The sequence below is a fragment of the Schistocerca americana genome, chromosome 2 (assembly GCF_021461395.2).
Source record: "Schistocerca americana isolate TAMUIC-IGC-003095 chromosome 2, iqSchAmer2.1, whole genome shotgun sequence".
NCBI classification, from domain to species: domain Eukaryota; kingdom Metazoa; phylum Arthropoda; class Insecta; order Orthoptera; family Acrididae; genus Schistocerca; species Schistocerca americana.
This window is the reverse complement of record NC_060120.1, coordinates 196179283-196206847: the sequence shown is the minus strand read 5'-3', so window position 1 is coordinate 196206847 and position 27565 is coordinate 196179283. Positions and strand designations below refer to the sequence as shown.

The window sequence follows — 27565 nt, the reverse complement described above, 5'->3', positions numbered from 1 at the left end:
AAAATCCATTCACTGCTTTAAGTGTCTCACTTCCTAGTTCACTTATGTGTCAACTGATTAAATTTGACTACATGCTTGTTATGCTTGTTGTGCTTTTGTTGCTGTTTGTCTTATATCCCTTTTTTCAAGACACTGCCCATTCCATTCTGCTGTTCTACCAAGTCCCTAGTGTCTCTCACAGAATTACATCATCAGCAAAACTCAATGTTCTTACTTCTCCTTCTTGAACTTTAGTTTCTACCCTAAATCTTTCTTTGGTTTCCTTGACTGCTTGTTTAATGTACAGATCAGATAACATCAGAGGTACACTACAACACTGACTCACTCCCTTTGTAACCACTGCTTCCCTTTCATGCCCCTTGACAACTGCCATTTGGTTTCTGTACAGGTCATAAATAGCTTTTTTCTCCCTGAATTTTACCACTGAAACCTTCAGAATTTCAAAGAGAGTATTCCAGCCAACACTGGCAAAAGCTTTCCCTAACACTACAAATATTATAAACGTGTGTTTGTCTTCTAAAAGAAGTTACAAGGTCCTACACTTCTCCAGAATCCAAACTGACCTTCCTCAAGGTCAGCTTCTACCAATTTTTTGATTCTTCTGTATAGAATTCGTTTTTGTATTTTGCAACCATGACTTATTAAACTGATACCCCAATAATTTTCAAACCGGTCAGCACTTGCTTTCTTTGGAATTTGAATTATTCCATTCTTCTTGAAGTCTGAGGGTATTTCACCTGTCTCATATGCATTGCACACCAGATGGGAGAGCTTAGTCATTGCTGGCTCTTGCAAGATTATCAGTAGTTCTGACAAAATGTTGTTTGCTCCCAGGGCCTTGTTTCAACTTAGGTCTTTCAGGGCTCTGTCAAACTTCTGACAGTATAATATTTCCCATCTCATCTTCCTCTACATACTATTCCATTTCTATAATACTGTCTTCAAGTTCATCCCCCTTGTACAGCCCCTCTATATGCTCTCCCCACCTTTCAGCTTTCTTTTCTTTGCTTAAAACTGGTTTTCCATCTGAGCTTTTGATATTCACGTAGCTGCTTCTCTTTTCTCCAAAGGCCTCTTTAACTTGCCTGTAGGTGGTATCTATCTTTCCCCTAGAGAAATATGTTTCTAAATACTTACATTTGTCCTCTAGCCATTCCTGATTAGCCATTCTGCACTTACTATCAATGTAATTTTTTAGATTTTTGTATTCCATTTCACCTGATTCATTTGCTGTATTTTTGTGTTTTCTTCTTTCATCAGTTAAGTTCAATATCTTCAGTGTTGTACAAGGATTTCCACTAGGTCTTGTCCTTACACTTATTTGGTCCCCTGCTGCCTTCACTCTCGAGGCTGCCCATCTGTTCTCTACTGCATTCCCATCCCCTTTTCCAGTCAACTGCTGCCTAAAGTTCCTTCTGAAACTATCAGTTTATCCACGTACCAGCTCCTTCATTTTCTATCTTTTTACAATTTCTTCAGTTTTAATCTACAGCCCATAACCAAAAATTGTGGTTTGAGTCCACATCTGCCCCTGAAAATGTCTCACAATTTAAAATCTGGTTCTGAAATGGCTGATTTATCACAACAGAATCAATCTGAAACCCTCTGGTGTCTCAAAGTATACAACCTACTTTCTTGATTCTTAAACGAACTGTTAGCAATGATTAAATTATGTTCTGCATAAAATTCTACCAGGTGGCTTCCTCTTCCATTACTTCCCCCCCCCCCCCCCCCCATATTCAGCTATTATTTTTCCTTCTCTTCCTTTTCCTACTATCAAATTCCAGTCCCCGCAATTAAATTTTTGTCTCCTTTAACTCTCTGAATAATTTCTTTTGTCTCATCACACATTTCTTCAATCTCTTCATCATCTGAAGAGATTGTTGACAATGTACTCATACTACTGTGTTTAAGTGGGATTAATGTCTATATTTGTTGCAATAATGTGTTCGCTATGCTGTTCATAGTAGCTTACCCATTTTCTTATTTTCTTATTCATTATTAAACTTACTCCTGCATTAACCCCTATTTGATTTTGTATTTATAGCCCTGTAATCACCTGACTAGAAGTTCTCTTCCAACAGTACCCGTCTGTCATACACTTTACAGTGATCTGCAGATTGTAGACGTGCTACTTGTAGAAAATACAGTACACGTACACAACAAGTATAACCTATCGGCAAATAAAGAGTGCGTCACGAGGACAGCCACAGGCTGTTTCACAATGTTATTCACGCCCTTTCACAACGAGCCTTTCAAATGAATGGTAACGGAGTAATCAGAAAATGAATGGTAACGGAGTAATCAGACATACCTGGGAGCGTTTATTTTCCTCTGAATGTGTTAAATATACAGAATGTATCTACGTCTACGGTCTACGTGTTTACTCTGCTATTCACAGTTAAGTGCCTAGCAGAGGGTTCTTCAAGCTGTCTCTCTAACGTTCCACTCAAACGGCGCGGGGGAAAAACGAACAATTAATTTTTTCTGTGCGAGTCTTGATTTCTCTTATTTTATCGTGATGATCATTTCTCCTTATGTAGGTGGGTGCCAACAGAATGTTTTCGCAATCAGAGGAGAAAACTGGTGGTCGAAATTTCATGAAAAGATCCCGTCGCAACGAAAAATGATTGCCATTCCAATTCACGTATCATGTCTGTGGCACTATCACCCCTATTTCGCGATAATACAAAACGAGGCGCCCTTCTTGAACTTTTTCAATGCCATCAGTCAGTCCCGTCTGATCGGATCCCATACCGCATAGCAGTACTCAGAACTGGGCGGACAAATGCAGTGTAAGCAGTCTCTGTAGTGGGTCTGTTGCACCTTCTAAGTGTTCTGCTAATGAATCGCAGTCTTTGGTTTGCTCTACCCACAACATTATCTATGTGATCGTTCCAATGTAAGTTATTTGTAATTGTAAACCCTAAGTATTTAGTTGATTTTACAGCCGTCAGATTTTTGTGACTTATCTCGTAATCGAAACTTAGCGGATTTCTTTCAGTACTCGTGTGAATAACTTCACACTTTTCTTTATTCAGGGTGAATTTCCACTTTTCGCACCGTACCGATATCTTATCTAAATCATTTTGCAATTCGTTTTGGCCATCTGATGACTTTACAAGATGGTAGGTAAATGACAGCGTCATCTGCAAACAATCTAAGAGGCTACTCACATTGTCTCCTACGTCGTTAATATAGATCAGGAACAATACAGGACCTATAACACTTCCTTTGGGAACGGCGGATATTACTTCTGTTTTAGTCGACGACTTTCCGTCTGTTACTACGAACTGTGACCTTTCTGACTGGAAATGACGAATCCAGCTGCACAACTGAGGTGATATTCCATAGGCACGCAGTTTGGTTAGAAGACGTTTGTGAGGAACGGTGTCGAAAGCGTTCTGGAAATATAAAAATATGGAATCAATTTGACATCCCCGGTCGATAGACTCATTACTTCATGAGAATAAAGAGTTATTTGTGATTCGCAAGAACGATATTTTCTAAATCTGTGCTGACTATATGTCAATAAATCGTTTTCTTGAAGGTAGTTCCTAATGTTCGAATACAGTAGGCCTATATGTTTCCAAACCCTACCGCAAAACGACGTTAGTGATATGGGCCTGTAATTCAGCGGATTACTCCTACTTCCCTTTTTGGGTATTGATGTGACTTGAGCAATTTGCCAGTCTTTAGGTACAGATCTTTCTGTGAGCGAGCGGTTGTATATCATTGCCAAGTATGGGGCTATTGTATCAGAATACTATGAGAGGAACCTGACTGGTATACAATCTGGACCGGAGGCCTTGCCTTTATTAAGTGATTTAAGCTGCTTTGCCACACCGAGGATATCTACTTCGTTTCTCATCTTGGCAGTTGTTCTTGATTGGAATTCAGGAATATTTACTTCGTCTTCTTTGGTGAAGGTGTTTTGGAAAACTGTGTTTAATAACTCTGCTTTAGTGGCACTGTCATCAGTGCCTTTACCGTTGTTATCGCTCTGTGAAGGTATTGATTGCGTCTTGCCACTGGTGTGCTTTATGTATGACAAGAATCTCTTTGGGTCTTCTGCCAGATTCCGAGACAGAGTTTCATTGTGGAAATTATTAAAAGCATCTCGCTTTGAAGCACGCGCTATATTTCGAACTTCGTCAAAACTTTGCCAATCTTGGGGATTTTGCGTTCTTTTAAATTTGGCATGCTCATTCTGTTGCTTCTGCAACAGCGATCTGACAGGTTTTGTGTACCATGGGGGATCAGTACCATCAATTATTAATTTATGTGGCATATATATCTCAATTGCCCTCGACACTATCTCTTTGAAATCATTCCACATCTTTTTTACGCTTACGTGATCAAATCGGAAGGAGTGGAGACTGTCTCTTAAAAAGGAGTTAAGAGCATTTTTATCAGCTTTTTTAAATAGACTTACTTTGCGTTTTTTTAATGGTTGTGGGTGTTACGGTGTTCAGCCTAGCAGCAACTGCCTTATGGTCGCGAATCCCTGTATTCGTCACGATACTTCCAATTTGTCCAGGACTATTTTCTGCTAAGATGTCAAGTATGCTTTCGCAACCATTTAAGCTTTCTGAGAAAGCATTCAGTACAAATTCGGATGACGTTTTATGCCTGCCGCCGGCTTTAAACGTGTAATTTTTCCAGCATATCGAGGGTAGATTGAAGTCGCCACTGGCTATAATTGTATGAGTGGGGTACCTATTGGAAATGAGACTAAAGTTTTCTTTGAACTGTTCAACAACTATATCTTCTGAGTCGCGGGGTCGGTAAAACGATACAATTAATAGTTTAGTCCGATTGTCAAGTATAGCCTCTACCCATACTATTTCGCAGGAACTATCTAATCCAACTTCACTACACGGTAAACTACTTCTGACAGCAATAAATACTCCACCAACTGTATTTAATCTATCCTTTCCGAACACCGTTAGGTCGTTTGAAAAACCTTCGGCTGAAGTTATTTCCGGCTTTATCCAGCTTTCCATGCCTATAACTATTTGAGCTTCAGTGCTTTCTATTAGGGCTTGGAGCTCTGGTTCTTTCCCGACACAGCTACAATTTACAACTACAATACCGATCGTTTCTAAAACTACCAGCTTCGCTACGACTGTGTGTTCACTAGTTCCTGTACCCGTCTTGATGCTCAGGATTCTTTGTGGCTAAGAGGTCAAGTGTGTTTTTGTAACCATTTACAATTTTGAATGGCCTCGTGAACTAATTGTTCAAAATAATTTTATAAAAAGCATTTAGAACAATTATGGAAGTTGTTTTCTATCTACAGAAGGGTCTGAAAATGTATTTTTGTCGACATACGGAAGGTAGATTGAAGTCACTGCCAACTATAATTGTATGAGTAGGGTACCTAGTTGCGATGAGACTCGAGTTTTCTTTGAAATGTTCAGCAACTGTTTCATCTGAGACCGGGGGTTGGTAAAAGAAGCCAGTTATTAATTTATTCCGGTTGTCGAATACAACCTCTGTCCATACTAAGTCACAGGTACTATCTGCTTCAATGTCGCTTGTGAGCTGGAACACACATTACATTATTTTTCCTTAAGTTGTGCTTCTTGTTTCTGTTGTAGTGGAGGTCATTACAATTACGGCTTTTCCCTCCAAAACCTAGTATGCTTACTCTGTGACCCTGTAAATACCACAGCTAAACAACGTAGAACAACATCTTACGGTACAAGCATAGCATTCTATATTACTTCATTCTATTTCTACTTCATTACTATTTCTAACGTTTTAAAATAGTACGTCGACTTTAGGTGACATGTCAATCATAGATGTTCTTATCTCTGTTTATGAACGTACTTTCAGTCATGTTTTGAACATTGTCCCGCTACACTTTATTAACTAATGTTTCGCCGCAAGGGATATCGGATTTTAGAGAGTAAATTTATATGAAGTATGTCGTCCTTCTTTTCAAACATTCACATACCCATTTCTTCTTTCCTTATTGTCTTTTGGGCATGCAGTTGTAGCAATTAAAGTAGGCACAAATGCAGGGATCAAAAAGAAATGGTTGCGTACATTCGCATTCTGTTTACAGCGTTCCTTTCTTGATGCTCCCATGGCGATGGACTGTTTCTATCGCAATCAGTAAGCGTGAAAGGAAGCTATCGTACAGACAGAGGGATCTATATTTATACTTGGCAGAACTAATTACATACTGGCATAATCGTCGGAATTGCTTTCGTTTCCCAAAAGAACAAATATTTCGATTTCGGAAAAGAAGCTCTGTATTTGGCCAAGGTGTCGAAGAAGAAGGTCCATTACGTAATGGTTGTATCGAGTAAGATGTGGAGACGGCGGTTTGAAAGCGGACAGAATCAGTACGAGGAAGGGCGTCCCTTACCTGAGGGATCGCTACCTGGCGAAGGGGCAAGTGTGGCAAATGTCCGGCGTGGCAAATGTCCGGCATTCGATGATGCAAGTCAAGGAATCTGCAGCCTACATGGTCACAGAACCGCCTGACTCTCAGAGTAAGGGTCACAGAGTAAGCATACTAGGTTTTGGAGGGAAAAGCCGTAATTGTAATGATCTCCACTACAACAGAAACAAGAAGCACAACTTAAGGAAAAATAATGTAATGTGTGTTCCAGCTCACAAGCGACATTGAAGCAGATAGTTCCTGTGACTTAGTATGGACAGAGGTTATATTCGACATAATAACTGGCTTCTTTTACAAACCACAGTTGGTTCTGTAGACGATACTGCAGATGCTGAGCTCCGCCTTAATCTCGCAAGCAAGCCTGACAGTCTTTACCATTTCTGCATCCAGAGAGAATCTCCTCCAATCCAAAGCGACACACGTCATTGGTACCCACATGGGCCACCACCTGCAGTTGGCTGCACCCTCTACTCTTCATGGCATCCAGAAGCACCCGTTCAACAACCGGAATGACTCCCCCCAGTACACATGGAGTGCATAATGGCTTCCTTCCCCTCCTTGGCAGCCATGTTCCTAAGGGGCCCCATTACGTGCCTAACATTGGAGCTCCCAACCACCAACAAACCCACCCTCTGTGGATGCACAGACCTTGAGGGTCGAGAAGCTTCCTCTGGAACAGCGTGGACGACTGCATCTGGCTCAGAGACTTCGTCAGTCACAGATAACGCCCGAAACCTGTTCATCAAACGAACTGGGGAGGCCCTACGATCGGCCCATTGGAAGTCTTTCACTGCCTGCCAGACTTTGGAATGATCTCCCACTCGACCACGGGTGAAGGATCAACCTCAGACCTCAGTGCAGGCAGTACCCGGGGCGGTCACAGCAGTGGACCGATTGGGGGACACGTGGGTCATGCTCGACGTCTTTCGCGTCCGACCCCCCACAGTGATGCCCCTAGGCAGCAGCCTCATGCTGTGTGTTGGAAGCCAACACTGCCTGGAGCTATGAGCGAAGGGTCAAAAACTCAGCTCGCATCTGTACACAGCAATCACAGTGCCTATCCATTTCTGGAATCGCTCCTGTTTGAAACTCGTAAAAATATGTAATAAATGACTGGTGTACTCGCTTTATTAGCAGCAGGAACTGAGCGGCTCTGTCACTGACGATCTAACCGACACTGAGCTGGTCTAAGGAAAACAAACAAAATCCTGTACGATACGAGAGTCGATACATGGGTCGATAGCAACAGCAGTACTCTACGCTACACTGTTATTAAAATAAAAGGTTGTTCCTAGTAAGCACTCAAACATGCAATAAATTACAAAGATATACTAGTAACTACGCAGGTAACCGAAAATAAGTTGCTCCTGATTGAAGCTCGTATAAATATGTAATAAACGAATGGTGTACTTGCCTTATTAGACGCAGGAACTCGAGCGGCTGTGTTACTGACGGTCTAACCGAATACAGAAATTAGTCATTAATATAACTAACGCAAGAAACACGCACTGACAAAATTGCTCGGTGGACCGCACCGCTAGATGGCAAACTGTTTGTCAGTTCTTTCTCTGTGCCTCTGCTGAGAGACAGCGTTCTGGCCTAAATGAAAAACTTATCATCCGATTTTTCGAAAACTATTACGTGAAAAAATTTGATTTTTGCGCATCTTACAGCCTGTTATCTTTACTCGATAAAGAATTGAATGTATTTATTGTCGTTATTCGTCGTAGTTACTGTGCTGCATCAAAGTCAGGTGTAAAAACGCATTACGTAAATTTTGCGTATGGTTGATTTTAGCTCGTACAATGCAGTGAGTGAAATATAGATACGATCTCTAAATTTTATTTAAAATTGAGAGCAGAAGAATTTCTTTTTTCGTTCTCGAGTTACTGGATTTTAAATCCGAAGGCCTGTGGCGTGTGACAATCATGTGGTCGTAATAATCAACGTATCTCATAACCAAGGGCCGGAAAAATTTATTTGCGATAAATGTGAAATAGATGCCAATTCTGTCTCAAAATGCGAAAACACAAAATAATTCAATGGATGCTGTTTGATGGCGAATTGTATCCAAATCAGCTACTGTATTTGTAAGAGATAATTACAAATAGCTTTATTTTCTGCATACAATATCGAAAATGTAGGCAGTTACTGGCATTGTACATCATCTGATGAAGCCCAATTTGAAAAGATGATGCGCGTAACCTACCTGCAAAATAAAATGTACGTAGGCTACGATGTATCAATGCGCTCAATGATCGGGTGCCATGCCAGTTGTGGACCATTGAATTGCCTGTTGAAGATACACGTCGCATAACGCAACGGGACCTAGCATTTTATTTTTGAAGATAGTAACTGTTCTCGAAAGAACAGATACCACTGATGACCGTGCAGCTTCTCTAGAATAATGATAATTAATTGAAACCCTCAGCTGCCGACAGGTGTTGCTGACAAACCTCGATGGGGACAGCTGAAAATGTCCCGGTCGGGGCACACATTTTCAGCTGTCCCCATCGAGGTATATCAACAACACCTGTCGGCAGCTGAGGGTTTCAATTAATTACCACTTGTACGTTTGTTTGTTAGCTAAAGCTCAAAAGATAGTATAATGCGGACAATTTTAAAGTGGCAAATTAGGTGGCGGATGTTTTGAACTACAGTTGCACCGAATACCGCTAGAGGTTGGGCCTGAACTACGTCGTTAACAAAACCCTGCTGACTTCAACAAACACTTGTGCGGTAGGCGTCCCCGAATACTTTGAGTTGCGCGTTGCTTTTTTTCTCTGCTTATTTTGAAATAAGAGACTAACCTGGTCTATCACGTGTTTCGATTACGACTCGTACGATCCCTGTAACAAAGTGTCAGTTCTACTGTAGGCTGTTGCCTAGCGAAATGTTTGCTTACCCGTACCGCTCCTTCCCCTGTGGCGGTCAAAATTCTCGTTTGTTTACGCTCGTGGCCATCTCCGACAACAGCCTACAGAGCCCGTCCTCTGCGCTATAGCGATTGGAAAACAAAATATATGACGTTTTTCGATCGCGCCGAAACTCTTCCCCTAACTTTAAAATCAAGTTGCTGTACGCCCGGTTCTATTACTACGCTAAGGGCCTTGTCAGTTCTATCTGTAGCGTTGTGAAGCATGTGTCGTAGGTCTATGAATAGCCACGAAAGGTCGAAATTAGTAACCTGCAGATTTTTTGATTTTCAGATTGGGCGGGAAAAAACAAATAATGTCTGGGAACACCTTATATCGGAGACGCATTCACGTAAGTGGCGGGAAAATGCTGCTGCTTTTCAACAGAACAACCATTTTTGAAAGCTTAAATATTGTCAAACAAACAGAACAACAGCCATCTCGGAAAGAAGAGATGTTTAAATGGTTCAATGGTTCAAATGGCTCTGAGCACTATCTGACTTAACATCTGAGGTCATCAGTCCCCTAGAACTTAGAACTACTATATCTAACTAACCTAAGGACATTACACACATCCATGCTCGAGGCAGGATTCGCACCTGCGACTGTAGCAGTCGTGCTGTTCCAGACTGAAGCGCCTAGAACCGCTCGGCCACAGCGGCCGGCAGAGATGTTGAAGTTTTTGGATAAGCCAACAAGTCAAAAAGTTCCCAATCAGCACTTATTTTAAACAGTCAATCTCAAAGAACTAATAATTTGTTTGTCTTCAGTCATGCAGAGTGACAACCGTTTAAGTTTAATTTCGACAAAAATAGACGAGAATTGTGCAAAAAATTGTTGGGCATTTTGTCAAAAATAGATGCTACATTTTCCGGTCCCTACTCCAAGATATCGAATTGAAATATATATATGAGAAGGAAAGTTGCTACTCACCATATAGTGGAGATACTGAGCCGCGATAGGCACAATAAAAAGATTCACACATCGGCAGTGTAGTTTCAGCTCTCTGAGACTGCAGATGCGTGTGCAAGTTGCGCTTGCGTGAGTGGGTGTGTATATGTGCATCTACTGCTAGACAAAGGCCTTAATGGGCGAAAGCTATGATTGTGTGAATTTTTTATTGTGCCTATCGCGGCTCAGCATCTCCGCTATATGATGAGTAGCAACTTTCCTTCTCTCGTATTGTTACATTCCATCCTGGATTTTCCATTGTTTGCATATCGCCAACTATTTTACATTTCATATCAACACCCTTACCACGCACAAAAACACAAACATTATCATCATGACCAAGTATATATATGAGTTGCCTAGATGCAAAACTGTCCATGTCTTCCATAACCAGTTTTGAGAAAAAGTGGAAAAATTGTTTTCAGTGGGTAAATACAAACTGCCCTACACTGTATGTTGTATACATAAGTATGGATAGTACAAAACCATTTGGGCTACTGAAAAAAAAATCAGGAACTCAATGTATGTAAGATATAAGCAAAATAAAAATGGACTTGGACAGTTTTGCATCTGACTTTGCAGATGGCCACTTTTGCATGCAACTGAAATGGCCATGGACAGTTTTGAACCTGACTAGTTGTACATGAGGAGAGGATATGGGGTGAACATAAAACTGTGTATTCAGTTTTAATTTCTTTTAATATTTCTGAAGGCACATGGTGTAACGACTGACAAACTGCAATCCACTTAACACATCATATCTGGAACAATCTCTTCATCTTCTCCTGATAGACATTCTAGTTCAACTGATGCCCCTGACCCGCTGGAACCTAGTAATGTAATGTACAACGACAGGGATTCACGTTTCCTCCAGGACTCACTGTAGTGTTTCTCGAGGAGTTTTGAAACATCCTCCAGTTTCTTTTCATTAATAGGAACAACCGTGTTCGTAATGCAGCTCGAGTTTATGTGTCCTAAGTGTTTGCCACGTTTGCATACGGGCACTGGTAGGTTAATTTCAGAATTATAATTAGGCTCCCCTTGGACTTTTATAGCATTCTGAGAATGTGTATAACTTTCAGAATAAACAGCTGTAACAGACAACACAAGTACAATGTTTACATGCTTATGGTAGCCATCTTGCATTACAGTCACATGACCCCAGCCTTCAATGCGATTTGTCAAAAGGGACAAGGCAAGTTTTGCACCCAACTTACTGATGGACATTGACAGTTTTGAATCGAACCACACTTTTCGTGAGCTGTTTTCCATAGACATGGAGAGCTTTGAGCATAAATAGCATTTCAAGTATGTGTAAAATGTCATGCTCTACAATCCAGATTTGCCAACTCAATTTTTTTAAAAAGTGGACATGGACAGTTTTGCATCTAAGCGACTCATGTGTATATGCTCTTGCGCGGCAGGCCTCGTCCCCTGCCTGAAGCGCTGCTCGCTCTTCAGTTTACCAACAGACCGCAGCGTACCTTGAAGCGCAAGGCGCCGACTGGAGGCTGCGCGTAGCGCACTCCCCTGAACGAGTAAATAGTTCGGCCGTCCAGGGAGCGCAGCACGCTGCCTCGCAGCCGCCCCAGCGGCGTCTGCACCTCCGGGAACTCCTCTGACGCTGACGTCGACGGCGCCCCGCCCTCGCCGGCGGCCGCCAGCCACACGGCGCACGTTACGACTGCTACCAGAGCCCTTACTCTTCCTTTCATGTCTGCAGGGGAGCGGCTGGCGCACCGGCTTGGCAGCTCTTCCTTTTTATGTAGCAGCGGCTGCCGCACTTAGCCAGGTGGCCGCTTCTCGGAAGTGGGCGCGCACATGGCGAAACCAACTCCACACGAAAACATCCTTCCAGCAGTGATATTCTGCCGCGCGAGCCAGTAGCTTTCCGGTAGCGTCTTGCAAGCTGCATTCTTGCCTTGCATGCTACATAAATCTACCTACATATTCCGCAAGCGACTATGCAGTGCACGGCTAGTAATTCCCCCTCCTGTCATAAATGGATGCATGATGTAGCGGAAACATATAAAACTTGTTTTATAACACCGTTATTGCACCACAACATAACGTCACATATAACTGAGCCTTACAAAATCTGTAATACAACTGACCACTTCGAAATCTGGTACAGAACAGCCTGCCTCCGGCAGCTACCGCCGAGGATTACACAGATTCTAACAATCGGAACACAGCGGTCTGCATTGTTTAAAATATTAATTTTCATGATTTCAGTTAAAAGTTTAACAGTTTTAGCAGATGACTTACAAAATTTAGATTAATAAAACATTACAAACACTCTAGAATAACAAGCAGGTCAAAGAGTATAGTTAACGAAACTTCCTGGCAGATTAAAACTGTGTGCCCGACCGAGACTCGAACTCGGGACCTTTGCCTTTCGCAGGCAAGTGCTCTACCAACTGAGCTACCGAAGCACGACTCACGCCCGGTACTCACAGCTTTACTTCTTCCAGTACCTCGTCTCCTACCTTCCAAACTTTACAGAAGCTCTCCTGCGAACCATGCAGAACCAGCACTCCTGAAAGAAAGGATATTGCGGAGACATGGCTTAGCCACAGCCTGGGGGATGTTTCCAGAATGAGATTTTCACTCTGCAGCGGAGTGTGCGCTGATATGAAACTTCCCGGCAGATTAAAACTGTGTGCCCGACTGAGACTCGAACTCGGGACCTTTGCCTTTCGCGGGCAAGTGCTCTACCAACAGAGCTACCGAAGCACGACTCACGCCCGGTACTCACAGCTTTACTTCTGCCAGTACCTCGTCTCCTACCTTCCAAACTTTACAGAAGCTCTCCTGCGAACCATGCAGAACTAGCACTCCTGAAAGAAAGGATATTGCGGAGACATGGCTTAGCCACAGCCTGGGGGATGTTTCCAGAATGAGATTTTCACTCTGCAGCGGAGTGTGCGCTGATACCAAACTTCCTGGCAGATTAAAACTGTGTGCCCGACCGAGACTCGAACTCGGGACCTTTGCCTTTCGCGGGCAAGTGCTCTACCAACTGAGCTACCGAAGCACGACTCACGCCCGGTACTAACAGCTTATCCTTTCTTTCAGGAGTGCTAGTTCTGCATGGTTTGCAGGAGAGCTTCTGTAAAGTTTGGAAGGTAGGAGACGAGGTACTGGCAGAAGTAAAGCTGTGAGTACCGGGCATGAGTCGTGCTTCGGTAGCTCTGTTGGTAGAGCACTTGCCCGTGAAAGGCAAAGGTCCCGAGTTCGAGTCTCAGTCGGGCACACAGTTTTAATCTGCCAGGAAGTTTCATATCAGCGCACAGTCCGCTGCAGAGTGAAATGCCACCATCCAGCACAAAGACAGACAGTGCTGGCCACCCTGGTACATAGGGGGCGTGACATCTCCAACAAAGAGCCTACCCATCCGAGCTGCAATACCTGAGGGAGGTCTTCTGCCAAAATGGCTACAGCGAAACGCAGATCTACAGGATGATAAAGAGGAAGAAAGAAGCAGCGACAACCCCGGAAGTAGAAGAAGGAGACAAACGACTCGCGTTCCTTCCGTACGTGGGTCCGCTCTCGGCCAAAATTGCACGATTTCTGGGCAAACACAATATCAATACCGTACTCCGTCCACCACCGAACTGTTACGTCCCCTTCTTTCAGGAACAGGTAGAGATACCGAGTTGAAACTGATGGCAAAACCAACATCTACGGTACCTTAGCGATCTGAAAAATATAAGCTTGAAAGTTCATGCAATCAAAAGATACGGCAATTTTTTGATACTTGCAAACTCTCTTGCAAAACTCGTAGGGTACTTCCGGTTTTCCTAGAATCATGAGATTTGGCAAGAAGGAAAGTTTCGTACAAGTAAGGGAAAAAATCCAAAAATTGTTAATCTGTAATTAGGTAAAAAATATTTACTTGACATTACGAATTTACATTGTATTCGTAATCTATCACATATCTCTGGAACTAGATAACAACTACACTCTTATGAATATGTATAACGCATTATGATGAAGCCAGTTGCGTGGTAAACATGCTGAACGGCTAATAAATAAACATATAAAGACATAGTCACAATGGAGCAGAGGGTGTTCGATGTGGAAAGTTACGTGATAAGAAAATCGTGGAAACTGTGTTGTCAGTTGTTCCTGAGAAGTTTAACGGTGTCAAAGTCTCAGCAAAGAGTTCCTTGCAAAGCTTAGGCCTAAAATGGCGTCAGACAGGATATGTTTCGAACTAGTCAAAAAACATTCCGAAACGTGCCCGCACACCAGATAATGAGGCTGCAGTTCACCAGAAAATGCTTCAAAGTCCTATCAAATGAATTCGACACATTTCATAAGATACCGGCACATCACGTCGATCATGCGGACGAATACTCCACCTGGACCTGCACACGCATCTCTTCCTAGCTGGCCACCCAGGTCATCTGATCTGTCAGTGTGCGGTTACTTTGTGTGGGGAGCTCTCAAGTCTAAGGTGTATCGCCAACAACACTCACAGTCCGCAAGAACTGCGTTTCGGATGAGACTGCAGCAATTCCAGCAGTCCAGCTTCTATCTGCCTCCAGCAACTTGACAACCAGGGCCCAAAAGCACCAAGAGATGAGTGGTGGGCACTTTCAACATCTGCTGTTGTAAGTTAGTACTGTATTTCCTTTTCTCTGCTGTTTCTGTGTATCTTGGAACTCTGTTCTCTGGGCCACTTTTATTTGCCCCACCCTTTATATAAATGTGTCGAAGTATGTAAATAACTTTTAAAACTTTCCCAATCTTTAGGATTCGTTTGGTGGAAGCTGCATACGCTGCTCTGGCAGGGAAAAGAAGGGCAACAGCGAAAAATACTCCTGTGGGCCCAGAAAAAGGCGAATATGTTCCCCTCGAAAAGATTCTGACAGAAAAGTGGGGAACAAGCTATCCCAATCCTCATTCAGTCTTTTTCGCCAAAAATTTTGGCATGGAAACATATTCGTACTTTTTGTTTTTGAAGAGAGTAGCAGAAGGACAGTGACAGTGGAAGAGAGGAAACAGTGATGGTGGGAGAGAGAAAGTGTCTGCGAAAGAGAGATGGTTGAAGACAATAGCAGTGGGAGACAAAGAGAAAGCAGATATTGATGGTATTTCATTTTACTCTTGCTTACTGATCCGTTAATTGATATTCCGACACCAAGCCTGCCTAGAAATCGCGCAAACTTGCTTATAATAGACGTCAGACTTCCGTAGGCAAACCAATACAATAAAAATATGTAAAGAGAATAAAATACTGGCTTGCATTTACATTTTGTTGGTGGTTCAATTTTATCAAACAGGCGCCTAAGCAATTTATATACTTTAAGATAAATGTTAAACAATGAGAAATTATGGCATTGTAGACAGACCACTTAATCTGATTAAATTATTCCTAAATAACAGGCAACAGTTAGTGTATGTGAACAGTGAAAAATCAGAACGAATGAAAATTAAGAGAGGTATTCGACAGGGCTCCGTTCTTAAACCCCTCCTCTTTATTGTCTATGTTAATGACTTCTCAAACTAAATAGCCTACAAAAATGTCTTACATGCTGATGATATGACCATGATGTAGGGTATGTTGTATTGCTAACCAATTATGTACAAACAACACAAAAACGGTGGAAATTTATTTTAATCTGAAGGTATGGAAAGAAGTGAATCACAGTGTCACTCTACTGGGACTAAAAATAGACCAAAGGCTCTCATGGGGTGACAGATATCTGCACATGTGATATTCCTGCTGTGTAAACTAAGATATTCTGTCAGTAAAAGTTTATTGATGCTTTGATACTACGCATTCTTTCAGTCACAGCTACAATATGGGATTCTGTTGTAGGATAATTCAACAGACACACACTGTGTATCCAAATGGCAAAAAAAAAAACAATTAGATGTAGACAAGGATAGTGTCCAAGAGCAACCCGTAAGGAGAACTTCAGCCTATTAAACATAATGACCCTCCCAAGTCTCTATAATATATATGTAAAAGAAAATATACAGCAATTTACACAGAGAATAAATTTACATTTGCACAGCACTAGAAACGACTGCATGCTTGATATACCGTATTCTAGGCTGTCACTGACACACAACAGTCACAAACAACTAAGTCTAAAGTTATATGATAAACTGCCACAATCAGTCAAAACACTCACCCTCTTTAAGTTTAAGGAGGTATTAGACACATGGTTTAAAAATAAAGCATATTTCTCAATTGAAGAATATCTTGAAAGTAATTTGGAAGTATGTATAAACAATGAAGTAATGCAACTATCATTAACTAAATGTGTATAACTGCATAATTAATTCTTGAATGTGAACTATACAATGATTATTACTGAAATCTTCTGATTAATAAGAAGTTTATGTACACGGGCCGACACTAAACTAATGAGACTGATTTTCTTTGCAAGATGTGGCAACCCTGCAGGCTTGTGTAGGCATAATATCTTTGACCTTGGTCTATAAGCTGCTCCTAGTGCAAGCAGCACATTGATGCAACTGCTCCATCGTGAATTGTGCTGTAATAAGATAACATGTGTTTGTGTCTCTTGTCATGAAAGCGGAACCGCATAATATTGCACAATGGTATGCCATTTCTTTTTGTGTTAAATTGGGTGGAAACGCGACAACAACTTACGGTAAGCTTCAGAAGGCTTTTGGAGAGGAGGTTATGTCAAGAGCTCAAGTTTTTCGTTGGCATAAATTGTTTAGTGAAAGCAGAGCGAATATTGAAGATGAAGACCACAGTGGACGACCATCAACCTCAAGGACATGAGCTCGTACTACGATCTGATCGAAGGTTAGCCGTGAAAATGATTGTAGAAGAACTGAACATCAATCGAGAAACGGTTCGTCTAATAATAACATTGCTGATAATTGGATTCTGCATCACGATAATGCAGCATCCCATACTGCTTTGTCAGTACAGCAATTTTTAACTTCAAAACAAATTTCAGTACTACCACAGCCACCATTTTATCTATTTCCAAGAGTCAAAATGGCGGGCAAGGGACACCATTTTCAAACAACACAAGATGTCCAAAAAGCTGTGACGAGGGTCTTGAAGGATATTACAGAAGATGAGTTCCAGAAATGTTACCATCAATGGCAGGATCGCTGGAAAAAGTGTGTGCAATTAGAAGGGAACTACTTTGAAGTATACAACACTAAACTTGACTAAGATGGTAAGCAACATTTTTTTTCCCCACATCAGTCTCATTACTTTATTGTCACACCTCGTATTTATGGGTATATGTAAAATGATGATATGTGTAAAATGTTAAAATTACTAACTACCAAAAAGAGTGTATGTATATGTATGCATAATGTAAAAATTACTAACATCTATACTTTTAGGAGTATGTAAAATGAATTTTGACGAAGCCAACTGCATGATAAACAATCTGAACGGCTAATAAATAAACATATAAACATTTTCTTTCGTTTCTAGTCAAGGCCACAGCTGCTGTATCTAACTTGGATCTAAAATATTGTAAATACTGACATTGTAATAAAATAAACTCTTTGCTGTGCAAGCTGTTAATAAATCAAATGCTTTAAACTGCTTTGTGGCTGCTGCAGTGGAAAACGACATGAAATATTTTGTAATAGTTGAAGTTGCCACTTAATGGCGGCTGATTGTTGCACACCAGAGTTGTTCTGTTTCCTGGAGGCGCAGCAGCTATAAATTGCTGTAAACTGTTTAAATGTTCAACATATTGACGTGATGGATCAGAAGGTTACTTTGAATAATAACAAGGCTAACATTTCATTCTTCAACAGAAATGACTCTTCTCCAAGAAAAGGGGAAACGAAAATAAGATAGACAGAAGAAGTACCGTAGTGGCTATTACGACGGCTTCTTTATAGAACAAGAAAAGGGATTATTATGTATAATTGCAGTTGTCAGAGATGGTAGCTATATTATTCAGACTATGTCTTCGATGAAAAACAATTAATGTACACTTCAAACATTTTAGTAGTCAGTTACAAAAATCACGCAGCCTTTAATGTCCAAATTTGGAAACGTTATAATGGTCAGTGATAGACAATGGCAGTAAGAGAGAAAGAAAGAGACAGGTGAATGCGGATAGAAGTACTGGGAGGAAGAGAAAGAGGAGAGAGCGGAAATGAAAAGAGAGATGCATAGTCACCATTCATAAGCTGGGGGGGGGGGGGGGCTCGTCGGGAGGGTTCTGCAGCCTCCCAGATTGGCGAACTTTAACACATAAGTATTGAGGAGGGTGCATTCTGGACCGAAATTTAAACATGTGAGTATAGGATAAAAATTAAATTGGCCTCCCCCCCCCCCCTTTCCAGAATTTCTGAACTGCCGAGAAATGGCGGAGACAGTGGCAAAGAAAGAAGGTGGGAGAGAGACGAGACATAGACAGTGGTACTAAGAGGGAGACGCTGAGTATGAAGGCTTCACTACAAAGAGAGACTGAACATGTAGAATGTTCTGTATTAAAACAGCGCAAATATGATGGCACGCCAAAATTTTTGGTGGGGAAGGCTGGATAAGGATTAATGCAACAGGTTTGCCAATATTCTGTCAGAGCCTCTTCAAGAGGAGCGTATCCACTTTGTTGTGCTCCGACAGGAGCATTTTCCGCTGGTTTACACTATTGTAATTTATGTTACACGAGATACTGCGGAGGAATTCGAGGGAATTAACAGTTGCTCCTGGACCAATACGATGAATCAGAGTGTGCGGTAGTATACACATGTGCATCATTGACCAACTACTAACGTTACTAACTTCAGTTACATGTTGTATGCAGTGTTATCCTCTATTAGAGAACATGTGAACATTCAAGGAAGTTATACAGACCGTAACTGGTCATTATATTGTATTTAGAAAGCGGATCTTCCCGAAGCAACAGCACAAAGTGTTCCAAAGCACAGCAGGAAGTTTATATACAGATTTATCAGAGTAACTGTTCCTAATTTTCTGATATCGTAGAGGACGAGAATGTATTCATTACTGGTACTTATCAGTAATACCATGTCCGCAAATGCTTCGTCTTCTATACAACAGCCAGAGCTCATCACTCAGATTTTAGACGTTTTTCTTTCAGTTGTCATTCTTACCATGGGAGTAATAAACTACTCAAGTTAGTTTCTTGTTGTAAGTCACAGTACAAATTGTTTTTCGACGAAATTGCGATGAGACTGGCTTCCTAATTACAGGACTGGCACTGAAAGTTGAATTTCCTGTTTTCAGCACGTAATTTTTTTCCAAGCACGTTTGCTGCATTCACGTTTCTGCTTTCCACACATATTTTCAATCAGAATTACAGTAGATTGCCGTAACTACAAATTTAAATAGCATTTACAAATGTATTTGTAATTTTCCTTGTGTTTAATTATAATTTTGTACAAAGAAAAAAAATTTGTTGCACACCTGCGTTATCTGCCCTTGCTAATATCATGCTCTAAATGTGACACCCGCTTTGCACTGATGTCTTTCCAGAATTTGTATTAACAATATATAGCATCCTTCATCCTAGTGCAAGTTCAAAACGATGGATAACTGGGTATTGCTTTATTGAAAATATGTTTAATTTCAGGCCCCCTGTTATTTCAGAAAAGTAATAATAGCTACTATGATATACTTTGCATGACGTTCTGTTACAATCAAAATTATTTGGAATGTAGTAAAAAAATAGACGCCAATCATGTCTCCAGTTTCCCACTGCTGATTTTGAATGACCTAATACACTAGTCACATGAAAAATGATTGAGTGTGCAAAGGTTAAATATATTGAGAAAGAATACGAGAGCCATGATGCTTTCATGCAGAAGGAGACTAGTCGCCTTGCCAAGTTATATTCATTTGCCAAAATTCCAAAACCTATGACAGGTTGTTGATGCATAGTTGATCTGAGACAACAATACAGTCACCGGAAGAGTGAAAAATATGCGCAAAACTGCGGAAAAAAGTTTAAAATTTTAAGCTTGCACATCTTATTCAAGAATTACAGTGGTTCCAGACTAATGTATTTTAAGGTAGAAGTATGAATTGTTTTCAAACAATTAATATCGTCCTCTAAATCTATTGTGACCTCATCAAAATATTCATTGATAAATAACTTGCATACCTCAGTGACATGATTGTCAGTCATCTTTCAGTATTTCCTTAAAACCCAAATGAATCATCTAAAAAATAAGTATTTCGTATTGAGTTTTTAAGTTAGACACTGGACCGCCATACAGTACACTAATCTCGAATAAATATTCTGAATTCACACCTGTCACTTCATTCTTGGTTTCATTATGAAGTGATTTAACCTTCTTAGTGCACAACTCCGGAAAGTCAGATCTGATGTGAACTGCAAGTAGTAGGGCAACAAGGACAACACCCCACTCTGCATTATCGCCAAATTATTCAAGATGGCGGATTCAAGATGGGGGCCATGGATGTGGCAATGTCGCTCTGACATCATAGAGGGAGGTTAAAATTTTGGTGGGAAAACAGGTCAACCGTACTACCTCCAATAACCTAATTCCACCCCCTCCTTCCTCTCCCCTCCCTTTTGTCATTGAAAACATAATGCTTCAAGGTTAGTAAAATAGTGTTAAGCAATGTGCAGGATATTTCCACATATACATCTTGAAGATGTGAAAGGTGCTAAATCTACCACTGCACAAAAAGAAAGAGAGAAAGAGAGAGAGAGTTTTGCAGATGATGGAAAAATATTTAAACAGTTTCCATTGTAATTACATTTTTTATTTCAAGGAATACCACCACTGTGCTTGAACCTGGAATCTAAAAAAAAATATTTTGGCACACTTGTGAAACCTCTCAGTCTTCATCCCTGAGACACTTCACAAGCTTTTGTGGGAAATAGAGCCCAAAACTGATATTGGCTGCAGTATCTGATTTCACACCCCAAAAGGATGATATTTGGAAGTTGAAATAAATATCTCTGTAACTCTAAACAGGACACTCACCATTTTTCGAATTTTAACTTCTTATTTGATGGCACTGCCAGAGAGAGAAAAATTTCTGAGTCCTACAGCTGCTGTAGTATTCATCACTTTTATGGAACACTGAGTCGGCTTAGTTTATATTTGCTGCTGTAGTCATGAACTTAAAGCCCTTACTTTTTATTTTTCTCCTTCTTGAAGCACGCTAGTGTTTAAGAACAGATGGAAAAATCAGAACAATTACATACCTAAAAGTTCGTGACACATTTCGAATATCACAACAGAAATGAAGAAAACACAAACAGAATTCAAAGCACTGTCCTATAGACGAGAAAAATGGCTGGAATTTTTGGTGAATGTTCGATGTCCTACAACTGCTGGTCTGGAGATGCTCTAAAGGTTCTCACTGAATTTGCCCAACAAACTGTTGATGGTGGTGTGGGAGCTCTGTCTGCCACTTTCTGATGATGGACAAATTACTAGAAAAACTATTTTGTACAAATCGAAAAAAACATACAGCAGTCATATTGCACTGACAGTTAAAGTGCAAAAGTGGTGTGAAAGCGATCTCCTACCATGCTGTATCACCACAAACGGTTTCACTACCATACCATATCGATGCAATAAAATGCAGTTTGTATCCTTCATCATACAAAATCATCACTTTGCATCCTGCATATAGTTATCAACCACCAGATACTCATACATATACTGCGCAGACAGATGGATCCCATAAAACATAAGCACACGCATCATATATAGTCACAGCATTGGATATTTCCCGTGAGGTCGGTCAGTCAGCGACCGCGGCCAATGGTTATGAGTCAAACACCTACTGCACACGTTGACCTGCTGCTCAGTCAGAGTGCTCTCTGTGGAATGCAGCCACTCTCCGAACTGGGGTACATAGGCTGGGCTGGTTCCCCCAGCAAAAAGGCATCAACTGGCGGTACTGTTTCTGATCTGGTCTGCTTGCTACCATGATTCCTGCAATGAGTTGCGATCATCTCCATACTCTGGGATTACAGGAACATATATATTTTTTTACATGGTTTGCTGGAACTTGCAGTCTGATACGTACCCACCTCAGCACTCACTACATTCTTGAGCCTTTATGACAGATACCTGGAACTTGCAGTCTGATGCTTATCCATCCAACCACTGATTACGTTCTTGAGCCTTTATTATTGCTACTCGGAACATACAGTCTGATACTTAACCACCTAACCACTGATTACATTCTTGAGCCTTTATGACTGATAACCGGAATGTGCGGTCTGATACTTACCCACCTAACCACTGACAACGTTCTTGAGCCTTTCCGACTGATACTCGGAACTTGCAGTCTAATACTTACCCACCTGACTACTATGTTCTTGAGCCTTTAGTTGAGAATCAAGGTTCTTTCCAGTTCCATCTACTAACTTCTTCCATTCATTGAAGTAAAACGTAGTATCCTAGGAATATAATATCAGTGAATCACAGATGGAATCAGTCAACCAATATAAATGCCTGCATGTAATAATACGTGGGGGTATGAAATGGAATGAGTACATACAGGGTGTTTCAAAAATGACCGGTATATTTGAAACGGCAATAAAAACTAAACCAGCAGCGATAGAAATACACCGTTTGTTGCAATATGCTTGGGACAACAGTACATTTTCAGGCAGACAAACTTTCGAATTACAGTAGTTACAATTTTCAACAACAGATGGCGCTGCGGTCTGGGAAACTCTATAGTACGATATTTTCCACATATCCACCATGCATAGCAATAATATGGCGTAGTCTCTGAATGAAATTACCCGAAACCTTTGACAACGTGTCTGGCGGAATGGCTTCACATGCAGATGAGATGTACTGCTTCAGCTGTTCAATTGTTTCTGGATTCTGGCGGTACACCTGGTCTTTCAAGTGTCCCCACAGAAAGAAGTCACAGGGGTTCATGTCTGGCGAATAGGGAGGCCAATCCACGCCGCCTCCTGTATGTTTCGGATAGCCCAAAGCAATCACACGATCATCGAAATATTCATTCAGGAAATTAAAGACGTCGGCCGTGCGATGTGGCCGGGCACCATCTTGCATAAACCACGAGGTGTTCGCAGTGTCGTCTAAGGCAGTTTGTACCGCCACAAATTCACGAAGAATGTCCAGATAGCGTGATGCAGTAATCGTTCCGGATCTGAAAAATGGGCCAATGATTCCTTTGGAAGAAATGGCGGCCCAGACCTGTACTTTTTGAGGATCCAGGGACGATGGGACTGCAACATGGGGCTTTTCGGTTCCCCATATGCACCAGTTCTGTTTATTGACGAAGTCGTCCAGGTAAAAATAAGCTTCGTCAGTAAACCAAATGCTGCCCACATGCATATCGCCGTCATCAATCCTGTGCACTATATCGTTAGCGAATGTCTCTCGTGCAGCAATGGTTGCGGCGCTGAGGGGTTGCCGCGTTTGAATTTTGTATGGATAGAGGTGCAAACTCTGGCGCATGAGACGATACGTGGACGTTGGCGTCATTTGGACCGCAGCTGCAACACGGCGAACGGAAACCCGAGGCCGCTGTTGGATCACCTGCTGCACTAGCTGCGCGTTGCCCTCTGTGGTTGCCATACGCGGTCGCCCTACCTTTCCAGCACGTTCATCCGTCACGTTCCCAGTCCGTTGAAATTTTTCAAACAGATCCTTTATTGTATCGCTTTTCGGTCCTTTGGTTACATTAAACCTCCGTTGAAAACTTCGTCTTGTTGCAACAACACTGTGTTCTAGGCGATGGAATTCCAACACCAGAAAAATCCTCTGTTCTAAGGAATAAACTATGTTGTCTACAGCACACTTGCACGTTGTGAACAGCACACGCTTACATCAGAAAGACGACGTACAGAATGGCGCACCCACAGACTGCGCTGTCTTCTATATCTTTCACATCACTTGCAGCGCCATCTGTTGTTGAAAATTGTAACTACTGTAATTTCGAAAGTTTGTCCGCCTGAAAATGTACTGTTGTCCCAAGCATATTGCAACAAACGGTGTATTTCTATCCCTGCTCGTTTAGTTTTTATTGCCGTTTCAAATATACCGGTCTTTTTTGAAACACCCTGTAGGTTCAGTCGTAGATGAAGCAGGTCACACACTGCAGATCAGTGGTAGAATATTCAGAAAATAGTCTACAACGGAGATTGCTATACAAATCACTTGTGCGATCCATTCTACAATATTGTGCGGAGCCCATACTAAACAGGACTAAGGACTAACACAGGATAATGAGCGAAGTAGAGAAGGGTAGCAAGAGTGGTCACTGGCTTTTATTATACATTGGAGAGTGTCACATAGATGCTGAGGAAACTGAACTAGCAGACTCCTGAAGATAGCCCTGAACTGTTCTGAGAAAGCCTACTTAAAGATTTTCGAGAACAAGCTTTAAATGATGACTCTAGGAATATATTACAACCCCTATATATCGCTACTGTAGGGATTATGAGGACAAGACTACATTAATTATTAAATTAAACAACCTTATTTCCGCGCTCCATACACCATGGAATGGGAAAGAAACCTGATAACTGACGCCATGGAAGACCTCCGTCATTCATTCACTGTGGTTTGCAGAGCCAAGAGACGTGTTTCAAAGAGTAGGGGCAGTGCCACAGTTCCACAGGGCACACCTGGTGCCATGTCTATCTGTGCATGATTCCCTATCCAAAATAAGATACTGCATTCTGCCCAATTAGGAGTTTTTGGACACCCTATATATATATATATATATATATATATATATATATATATATATATATATATATATATATATATGAGTAGCAGTCGATTACATGTATATAAACCAACAGACGCTCCTAAATATGATACGATTGTGATTTTATTTAAGATTGCCTCTTGGTTTTTATATCCATAAACCGAAGACACTCTTAAATATAGGGACAGAATTTCAAATGCCCTAAAAATTAGATAGCAGCTTTACTGTATGGTTAAATGATGATGGCGTCCTCTTGGGTAAAATATTCAGGAGGCAAAATAGTCCCGCATTCGGATCTCCGGGTGGGGACTACTCAGGAAGATGTCATTATCAGGAGAAGAAAACTGGCATTCTACGGATTGGAGTGCGGAATGTCAGATCCATTAATCAGGCAGGTAGGTTAGAAAATTTAAAAAGGGAAATGGATAGGTTAAAGTTAGATATAGTGGGAATTAATGAAGTTCGATGGCAGGAAGGACAAGACTTATGGTCAGGTGAATACGGGTTTATAAATACAAAATCAAATAGCGGTAATGAAGGAGTAGGTTTAATAATGAATAGGAAAATAGGAATGTGGGTAAGCTACTACAAACAGCATAGTGAACGCATTATTGTGGCCAAGATAGATACGAAGAGCACGCCTACCACAGTAGTACAAGTTTATATGCCAACTAGCTCTGCAGATGACGAAGAGATTGATGAAATGTATGATGAGATAAAAGAAATTATTCAGATAGTAAAGGGAGACGAAAATTTAATAGTCATGGGTGACTGGAAATCGATAGTAGGAAAAGGGAGAGAAGGAAACGTAGTAGGTGAATATAGATCGGGGCTAAGAAATGAAAGAGGAAGCCGCCTGGTAGAATTTTGGACAGAGCTTAACTTAATCATAGCTAACACTTGGTTAAAGAATCATGAAAGAAGGTTGTATACATGGAAGAACCCTGGAGATACTAGAAGGTTTCAGATAGATTACATAATGGTAAGACAGAGATATAGGAACCAGGTTTTAAATTGTAAGACATTTCCAGGGGCAGATGTGGACTCTGACCACAATCTATTGGTTATGAACTGTAGATTAAAATTGAAGAAACTGCAAAAAGGTGGAAATTTGAGGAGATGGGACCTAGATAAACTGAAAGAACCAAAGGCTGTAGAGAGCTTCAGGGAGAGCATTAGGGAACTATTGACAAGAATGGGGGAAAGAAATACAGTAGAAGAAGAATGGATGGCTTTGAGAGATGAAATAGCGAAGGTAGCAGATGATCAAGTAGGTAAAAAGACAAGGGCTAGTAGAAATCCTTGGGTAACAGAAGAGATATTGAATTTAATTGATGAAAGGAGAAAATACAAAAATGCAGTAAATGAAGCAGGCAAAAAGGAATACAAACGTCTCAAAAATGAGATCGCAGAAAGTACAAAATGGCTAAGCAGGGATGGCTAGAGGACAAATGTAAGGATGTAAAGGGGCATATCACTAGGGGTAAGATAGATAGTACCTACAGGAAAATTAAAGAGACCTTTGGAGCAAAGAGAATCACTTGTATGAATATCAAGAGTTCAGATGGAAACCCAGTTCTAAGCAAAGAAGGGAAAGCAGAAAGGTGGAAGGAGTATATAGAGGGTCTACACAAGGGCGATGTTCTTGAGGACAATATTATGGAAATGGAAGAACATGTAGATGAAGATGAAATGGGAGATATGATACTTTGTGAAGAGTTTGACAGAGCACTGAGAGACCTAAGTCAAAGCAAGGCCCCGGCAGTAGACAACATTCCATTAGAACTACTGACGGCCTTGGGAGAGCCAGGACTAACAAAACTCTACCATCTAGTGAGCAAGATGTATGAAACAGGAGAAATACCCTCAGACTTCAAGAAGAATGTAATAATTCCAATCTCAATGAAATCAGGTGTTGACAGTTGTGAAAATTACCGAACTATCAGTTTAATAAGCCACGGCTGCAAAATACTAACACGAATTCTTTAAAGACGAATGGAAAAACTGTTAGAACCGATCTCAGGGAAGATCAGTTTGAATTCCGTAGAAATGTTAGAACACGTGAGGTAATACTGACCCTACAACTCATCTTAGAAAACAGATTAAGAAAAGGCAAACCTACGTTTCTAGCATTTGTAGACTTAGAGAAAGCTTTCAATATTGACTGGAATACTCTCTTTCAAATCCTGAAGATGTCAGGGGTAAAATATAGGCAGCGAAAGGCTATTTACAATTTGTACAGAAACCTGATGGCAGTTATAAGAGCCGAGGTACATGAAAGGGAAGCAGTGGTTTGGGAAGGGAGTGAGACAGGGTTGTAGCCTATCCCCGATGTTATTCAATCTGTATATTGAGCAAGCAGTAAAGCAAGCAAAAGAAAAAATTTGGAGTAGGAATTAAAATCCATGGAGAACATTGACGTTCGCCGATGACATTGTAATTGTGTCAGAGACAGCAAAAGACCTGGAAGAGCAGCTGAGCGGAATGGACAGTGTCTTGAAAGGGGGATATAAGATGATCATCAACAAAAGCAAAACGAATTAAGTCGGGTGATGCTGAGGGAATTAGATTGGGAAATGAGAGGCTTAAAGTAGTAAATGA

The 27565-nt window shown here is 41.1% G+C and overlaps 1 protein-coding gene across 4 annotated transcripts in view; it reads right to left on the bottom strand.

The window, feature by feature from the left end:
- LOC124596006 (esterase E4-like) overlaps nt 1–12000 on the bottom strand; it is a 113681-nt gene extending 101681 nt beyond the window's left edge. For all 4 annotated transcript variants that reach the window (XM_047134958.1, XM_047134957.1, XM_047134956.1 and 1 more), the window contains exon 1: nt 11766–12000. In XM_047134958.1, coding sequence (XP_046990914.1) covers nt 11766–11996 — 231 coding nt within the window. In that variant the 5' untranslated portion in view covers nt 11997–12000. The remainder of the gene's footprint in view (nt 1–11765) is intronic.
- Nucleotides 12001–27565: the final 15565 nt, after the last annotated feature.